Source organism: Manacus candei, unplaced genomic scaffold (genome assembly GCF_025592945.1).
Source record: "Manacus candei isolate 608988 ecotype Guabito, Panama unplaced genomic scaffold, ASM2559294v1 h1tg000015l, whole genome shotgun sequence".
In the NCBI taxonomy this organism is placed as follows: Eukaryota; Metazoa; Chordata; class Aves; order Passeriformes; family Pipridae; genus Manacus; species Manacus candei.
In genome coordinates, this window is record NW_026138063.1 from 15,188,444 (window position 1) to 15,196,644 (window position 8,201).

Sequence of the window (8,201 nt, forward strand, 5' to 3'; positions counted from 1 at the left end):
ATTCTCTGGGATGGACGAGTTGGTATGAAAGGTTAAGTGCCTGCATGTACCCCTGCAGAACTGAGAAACAGGACAGAAAACAATTCCCATAAATTAATTATTACTGTATATTAAAAATTAGTATCATCAGTACAGAAATAGTAAATGACGAAAAAGTCTATGATGTAACTGTGAAAAGAAAGGGGCCACATCTGGGTTGGTTTTGTGCACCACCTCTTCAGTTGCATAAATAAATAATTAATTATTCTCTGTCTAATTATACTTGAAATCCCAAAATGTCTTATTCCCTGAAAGCCACTGTCCATAAATTAAAACCTATTTACTACTCAAGTTTTCTGTTCAGCTCGTACTTGCAATTCCAAACCAAAAGCAAGATAAAAAAATGTTTCTTGGCAATATTTGGACCAGGTCATAAAGGGGATACAAAAATAAAACTCTCCTACTCTAATAACACCAAGTGAGCAAACATGCAAAGGCTTTTGGTAACTACATTTCATTACCAAGGCCAGAGGTAACTACAGAGTTTATAAGCTGCAAAACGAAAAACAAAATCCTATTTTTGCTTAATAAAAAAAAATTGGCAAAAATTATTAATTTACATAGCACTGGAAATTTCTGAGCCAAAATGTGGCTTCCTCCTTAAATGATTTACACACTCACACATCAAAACCTGGAGAATTTCTACACTTCTGGCCTAAAATCTGAAACAAAAGCGAGTGAAAAGGAGTATCACTGATCCTCACACCGCCAGCGCATCCCCCAAACATGTCTTACCCTCTCCGCCCTCGGCAGGAGGGATGCTGAGGGCGCGGGCAGCTCTGGGATGGGAGCACCCACAGCCCGCCCGGCGCTGGCTACAGCACTGGCAAGTTTGCCAGAACTCCTGCACTACCTGGGCTCCTGCTCTGGAAATCCGCCCAACAAGAAACTACAGGAAGTACAATGAGTGCAGTGAAAAGCGCGGGCAACGCCACGGCGATTCTACGGAACTTGTAATTCCATCGCAAATCGAAAGCACACACTCGATCTCAAATTGTCCTTCACACCAGCAAGTCGCAAACTAACCCCGCGCAGGCTTCGGCCCACGAGGGAATCAGCAAAATTCCACCCGCAGGGGAGCTTGGGCATCACCGACCAACCCGCACCGAGCCGGGACTCGGCCGGCACAGTCCCCGCCGGGCCCCGCGGCTCCTCCCGCCGGGCACGGGGACACGGCGGGCATAGATACAGGCCCGGGGCGACCTCGGGGAGCAGGAGTGTCCTGCAAGAGCCCTAGGCCCCTTCCCGCCCCCCACCCGGTGCCGGGGCCCGCAGTCGCCCCGGGCACGGCGCGGGAGCGGATCAGGCCGCACCGCCCGCGCCTCGCCGCCCCGCCGCCACCGGGCCCCGCCGCCACGGCAGCGGGCCGTAGCCCTGGGCGGAGCGGAGCGGAGCGAAGCGAAGCGAAGCGGGCCACGGGCCGTGCCCCCGCACCACGGGCCGCGCCCGGGCGGAGCGGCCTCACCTTCCCGGCGGGTTTCTGGGAGCCGCCGGGCGCCTTATCCGCCATCTTGCCTCTGCCGAGCCCAGCCCTGGCGGCGGCGAGCCGAGCGCCGAGCACACCGAGCCCGCAGCGGAGGGCGCGCAGTCGATCGCCGAGCGACCGATGGGCGCCCCTGCTGCCTCTCCGCAGCCAGAGCCGGGCCCCGCACAGCGGGAACGGGCGCGGGGGAACACCGCGGGAACGGCGGGAACTGTTGCATCCAACGGGGAAAAGCCCTTGAATAAACAGGGAAAAGGCTGGCACAGCAAATCCTCCGTTACTGGGTTTGATACCACACTACAACTGTAACTCTATTGAACACCGTTTAACCGGAGATCTTAGCCAGAGGTCACACACACTGCGTTTATCATGAGTCTCGAATTCCTGCGCTTTCATGGATTTTCAGCATAACGCGGGATATGCTGGGGTTGAGATAACGCTTAAGAGAAACGGGTACACAGAAATTAGTGAAAGTTTTAATCCACCACCTGCCGACACCCGCTGCCCTGTGTGCGGAGCAGGGCCCGCGCTGAAAACCACCTCGGCCAGCGGGGAACGGGGGCGGGAGCTTCCAGAGGAGGGGAGAAAAGGAAAAAGGAGAGGGGGAAAGGGGCAGGGGCAACTGCAGAGGAAGTTTAGAGAGGGCAAAGCCCCCGGGAAACCTCAGCGGCTGCAGGTGTGCAGGGATGCGGTCTCAGGGCCAGGGCTCCGCTGGGAGCGGCTCCATAGGCGCTGTCACCGCACGGTCCGGAGGCGGTACCGGGGCTGGGCAGGGCGGCAGCGGGACAGCGGGAACGAGCGCTCGCGGTGGGGCTGGAAAAAGAGAGGAAAGTCTCCCTCAAAGGCGGAGAACGCGGCTCAGTGTGCAAGGACAGCAGGGCGGGCAAAAGGAAAAACTACCGGCATTTCCTGTCCCTCCAGCACCGCGGGAAGCGGGATGCGAGCCCAGGGGAAAGCAGGAATGTGGGACCGGCGGGAAGCGCTGGCTCCGGCAGGGGGCAGGCCCGGCCCGCGCAGCCGGCTGAGGGTGCCAGAGCCGCACAAAACCCCCCAAAATAAATGACAGCGATCCCCAGCGTTCCCCGGGCGAGGGGCTTCGCGCCGCAGCCCAGCGAGCGGCCGGGCGGCACAGGCGGGGCCGCGGGGCTGCAACACGCGGTCCTGGGGCTGCAACACGCGGTCCTCCGGCTGCCCGAGCCGCGAAACAACCTGCGGAATTCTCTGGTAATGGATCGGCTGCCGAGGATCCAGAGGGAGCCGATGCGTGTCTAAGGCACATAAGCAGCAGAACGATGAGGGTGTGCTGTTACCATGGCTGGGTCGCACCTCCGCGCTGGAGGAGCCACCCGCACGGCTCTCTTGGATAAATCCGAGGTGGAAGGAAGGAGGGAGAACTAAAACCTACACCTTGACATTTGGGATTTGGGCACAATTCCACCAGTCTTTTGGGGATATTTTGAGGCCCAAGCTTGCCCATAGAGGAGCCCTTCCACATGAAGAATGGCTTTGGTCAAGGAGCTTTAGAGATGGATCAGGCAAGATTTACTGCTTCAGAATCCGTCAAGCCTTTCTCTTCCCCAGTCTTTCTCGGTGTTTACTTGAGAACCATTTCACTAGCTTGCAGAGACACAGGATAAGTGACATCTGTGACCTGCTTTGGTTTTTTTTTTTAATGTAGTAATGGAAACAGGTGCAGCAATGACTTGAAAGCAAACAAGCTGAGGAACTTGTACTGGATAGAAAGGGCATTTAGGGCCAGGAGAAGACACTCGATGCTGCTCAGCTCTCCTGGGACTGCACTAATAAACCTGCCGTGAAAGAATGACCGACATTTGTGGATAAAAAACAAACATCTAGCTGAAAAGAGGAACATGCCCTTGGATGCTAGAGTTTTGGGGCCACTAATGTTTAGAAAATTTGTGCTCCATTTGGCCTCAATCCCTTTATTTAATCCACCTCATTAATCCTTTTTAATTATCCACCTCATTGTTTAAATCCTCTGCTTACTGCTCAGCTTCTATGCTCTTTTGTAATTAATAAACTACACCAGATTAAGTGATGATCCAGAGCATGCTGTGAAAAATGGGAAAGATACAGTTAGAGTTTCAAAGGTCATCTCTAAAGATAATTTTTCAGAATGAACTGTACTCCTGAATCTGCACTATTTATAACACATTGCAATAGTACAGTAGCACTTGTGTACAGATAGTGAATGAGAACACATGTCACTGTCTTGGGCTGAATGGGAGAGGAAGGGGAGGAAGGAGAGAGGGAAGGAAAGGAAGCAGCAAGAGGTAGAAATCCATGGAGAAATAACGCTGGAAAGGGTAGGCTAATAATAATATTTAAAAGTAAAATGTAAACATTTTTCACTATAATGCAGTAGGTCTGGTTGCCTGCAGACCTGGGAATTGCTTATTAACTTGTTACAATGACAGATATCATTAGGTAATATACTAGGGAAAATCATGAATTATCATAAATAATTAACACTAAGCTACATTAAGTAAACCACATGTGTTACCCTTGTCTTACTGGCTGCTTTTCTCTCTACTTTCAGACAAAAGCTCTCCACTGCTCTCATCCCAGGCCAGGGCACAGCAGAACTGCTGCAGTCCTTTTGCAAAGGTATGTGAGGGCAGGGGAAAGGAAGAATTTCAAGGGCTTTGGAAGTTCCCTACCCTGTAGCCAAGGAAGCATGTTTGAGGACATGGGGCAGGCAGATCAGGAGCAGGACAGAAGTGTAGCTGCTGAGTGTACAGGTTTGTAACTCTGTGTTGTTTCACACTCTCAGTAATGGATCACTGGAATGTCTGTGTGTTCCCCATAGCTCAGGCAGCAGTCTTCCAGCTTCTTCCCTTATTCTGCCCTCATCTCCTCCCACCCCTGAGACTGAAAACCGCTAGGCAGGAATTCTCAGGGTTGGTAAGTGCCCATTCTCCCATCTATCATGTGTTGCTGGGAAGCTCTGGCTATGCAGTGCAGAGATGAGGAGAGCATGTGCAGCTGGAGCATAAAGAGCCTGAGCTGAATGGAGATGCTTTAGCAGGAACCACTGGAATAACAAAAAAGAGCCAGAGGATCTGTCTGGGAGAGGGCAGTTTGGCTCTGAGGTGCCCAGCACCCTGGACTTGCTGCCACCGCTCTGTCTGCTCTCTGTCTCCTTGGCCAAAGCCATCTCAGTGTTACTCTGTCTCTCAGTGCTGGTGCTCTACCTTCCCTCAGCTGTGAGACCTGTTCCACTCCTGCTTTCCCTTCCAGGACCCCACTGCTCTCCTGGGACACATCTTATCATGGAACCTGGTTCTTTCTCTGCCTGGGATTCCTCAAGCAGTGAGGCCAGTCACAGGAGCAACATCTGACTTGCACTGTTTGGCTGAAAAAGGCTGGTAGTTTGCAGTGCATTTTCCAGGCATTAGTGCAAGTATCACTTGAAGGCTTAATTGCAAAAGTCCTCCTGCAGCTTCTTGTCAGAGAGAATTAGCCTACACGGCTAGAATACAGATGTGCACCTTTATCAGCTGCTTAAAAGCATGGAAGTTCAAGATGAGTGCAATGCCTGTCATTCCTTTGTCCATACTGAGAGTCCCTCCTTTCAGGTTACTAACAGTGAGTAGCAATTTGTGCTCTGCAAAACACTCCCACTCAGCACATACAAACAAAACAATTTCTTAACCATGCACTTTGTAAGTGAGGTTTCAATCTTGCAACTCTTGCAAAGGACAAGTTGTACTTTGCTCTTACCGTGAGCCACTGGAAGCTGGGACAGTGGTGGATTTTGACCATGGAAAACATGTGAAATGTGCATCTAGCAATATGCTATTCTTCATCACAGTGAAACTAATTTCACTGCAATACTTATTTTCAGATTTGCTGCTGTCCAGAAAAACACAAGTTCTACCTCTAATCTTTCAAAACCAAGAACTTTAAAAAGACAACAACCAGAGAAATTTTCTTAAAATATGAAGTATTTTTCCCAGTTTGCTGTGTTCAGTGTTTTTTTCAGATTTTTTCAGATGGGTTTTATTGCTGGTTTTTAAAGCATAAAGAGTACAAACCTAAAGCTATTCAACTTGAAGGTAAAGAGGGCAGAAAATAAGAAGCTTCTGGTGAATGAACATTCTTGTTCAACCATGATGGTGTTGGTTACTGTTACTCCCTTTTATCACATCTGGCTTTTCTCCCCTCCAGGTGAGGCTTCAAAATACAGGTATCACTTTCACTTTTCTTTATCTATTGAAAAATTGGGTTTATAAAGTATAATTGTCCCTAATTAGTTACTCAAGAAGGAGAAAATGATGCAAGGATTCCTGTTTATCCAGTCTTAAAAAGGTAGTGGAGTAGAATCTCTAAATGCAAGTTAATCTCTCAATCAAAGCACTGTGTCTACTCAATTATTACAAACTATTATAATCACTGCAATAGAAAGTTACCCATTAAGACATTATTTTCAAGAAATTGATAAACACTGAGAAAGGATAAAAAAAATCACTTAGAACAAAAGGATGATTTTTGTATGTCTGTGTATCTCTTCAGTTGTTCTCCCAGAGAATCTGCAATCATGAGGTACAGGAAACAAAGTTAGATAAGGCTACAGCTTCTCGTTCTTTAACAGCTACTCTTTTCAAATGGAGCCAAATTCTACATTCACTCTTGGTCAGTGGGATTCCATGCAAGAATCAGATTTACTAAAGAGATTTCAGTGAAGAAGGATAAATATTTTTACTCAGATAAAACTTCTTACTGAGAAAGAAATCATGAAAATCTGTCTTGGCAGTGAAGATATAGAAAGAAAAAAGAGAGAGACACGGTTGTATGGTAGAGGATTATGTAAAGCAAGAGCTCTTAAGACTGTTGTTTGGCAGTGTGAGTGGGTTGAATTGGGTGGGCCTAAAGGTTTCTATTCAAAAGCATCAAATCTCCCAAATACCACCATTGCCTGTTCACATTAGGACTTCCTGGATTCCTGGAAGTTAGTGTATTTACTTACTCAGAAAAGCAGAAAAGCTATGGATAATAGGAGGTCTAAGCACAACCTCTTCCCTAGTGTGCTGAATATGTTACAGTGCAAAACATGAATTTTTATTTTTATTTTTTAATTTCCTAACCAAAAGGCATAATTGCACTGGGGAGTAATTTAGAATATTTTTTACGATTTTTGGTATTTCAGACAAAATGGCACCTTGTGAAAGGGCTTCAACAATTAATAAAACAAAGGTATAATATAGAAACAAATTCACATTTTCTTTGAGTCTTTAGCCAGCACTGATTAAAATTATCTTTCATTACTTACCTCATTAGGCAGTGCCTTCATCAGTGTTTTAAGAGTCTTCTCAAAGGTTATTTGGAGAGAAAGCCTGCAGAAAATTCTACACATGCTAGGAGAAACCCTGGTATATGCTGGCCATGCCCTTCTAAATATAAACTCTGGTTAGAGAAATGCAGAGGCCTCTTCATGCACTACATTACGTGGACTCTTCTCTGTGACCTCCAGATGTCCTGATTCTCCCTGGCTTACCACATAATAGTCATGTAATACTAACCTTGATGGACTACATATGAATAAGAGGCTATTTTGAGGTTGTAAGTGCTTTAAATTGTAAGGTTCCCTGTACACTATTCCACAGCTGGCTTGGGAACAGAATACTTAACTCAATGTAAAATGTATGCAGTTGTCTTTATGAAACCCCAGTCTGTCCTCAGAGATTATTCTCCCTGTGAGGAGTGTGCCTTGGAAATAAGCAAAAGACTCAGATCACTAGTGATGAGTTCCATAAATGTGGGTGCTAAAGCTACACTGCTGTCACTTGGCAGTGGTGTGAACTGGGATCTTTAGAAGCTCTAAGATCGCTCTGGCACCTTCTGGCCAGACAAGGAGACCAAGGTTATGCATGTGTGACATCAGCAGAGCACTTGGGGCAAACCAAAGCTGGATCCCCACACAGAGGGAGAGAAGAGAAAACGTATGTTTATTGTACACAGCTTGTATTTATTGTAAGACAGTTTAACAAGTAAACCCGCCAGCGACAGAGTAAAGCCCAGGAGCTGGACTAGATGATCCTTGTGGTTCCCTTCCAACTTAGGATATTCCATGATTCTAAGAAAACTACCATGGGCCTGTGCTTCTGCCAGAGCAGCTGGTATTTTCAAGTCTCTTAAGTGATTCTCAGCTCTGCAAAAAGTCCCCATCCCCTAAATATTTTAAGACATCTTAAAATATTACAGGAAGACATCAGAAGTGGAGAGAAATTTCCAGACATTCATCTTCTCTGCAGTAGTGTGTATCTCCACCAGGACCCAGACAGTCCAGTGGCCACCAGAACTGTTAGTCTTGAATGGCAAGCAAACCCCATGTGCTCTTCCCAGCCTGGGATGCCTCCCATGAAAACATAAACCCTGGGTGTCTCCCCCAGGAGGCCAGGTGATACCCCAGTACTCCCTGAGGCAAAAGGGCTGAGTGCCTCCCACATCCCTGAAAATCTGGAGGTTGCAGGAAAGCCAGAACGTGTTGAACGAGCCCTGCTGCCACTGCTAGGCCAGCAGTTCCTAATCAGCAGTGGATGCTGTTGTTCTTTAGACACCATCTGTTGCAACAGCTGCTGGTGGCTTTCCAGCAGGCTCTTTAGCACAGGTCTAAAACCAAATTGCTCTCAGTCAACCACCTTTTCTTATCTAACCT

General features: G+C 47.7%; 2 protein-coding genes across 7 annotated transcripts in view; one reads left to right on the forward strand and one right to left on the reverse strand.

Moving 5' to 3' along the window:
* U2SURP (U2 snRNP associated SURP domain containing) overlaps window positions 1-1,570 on the reverse strand; it is a 42,650-nt gene extending 41,080 nt beyond the window's left edge. For 3 of the 6 annotated variants that reach the window (XM_051782037.1, XM_051782035.1, XM_051782034.1), the window contains exon 1: window positions 1,505-1,565. In XM_051782037.1, the coding sequence (XP_051637997.1) occupies window positions 1,505-1,549 (45 nt within the window). In that variant the 5' untranslated portion in view covers window positions 1,550-1,565. Of the gene's footprint in view, window positions 1-1,504 lie in introns of all 6 variants that reach the window. The other 3 variants (XM_051782036.1, XM_051782033.1, XM_051782039.1) reach the window with 3 other exon arrangements.
* A 91-nt stretch (window positions 1,571-1,661) lies between these two features.
* PCOLCE2 (procollagen C-endopeptidase enhancer 2) overlaps window positions 1,662-8,201 on the forward strand; it is a 55,524-nt gene continuing 48,984 nt past the window's right edge. Inside the window, exons 1-2 of the mRNA XM_051782054.1 lie at window positions 1,662-1,949; window positions 4,083-4,150. Coding sequence (XP_051638014.1) covers window positions 1,917-1,949; window positions 4,083-4,150 — 101 coding nt within the window. The 5' untranslated portion in view covers window positions 1,662-1,916. The remainder of the gene's footprint in view (window positions 1,950-4,082; window positions 4,151-8,201) is intronic.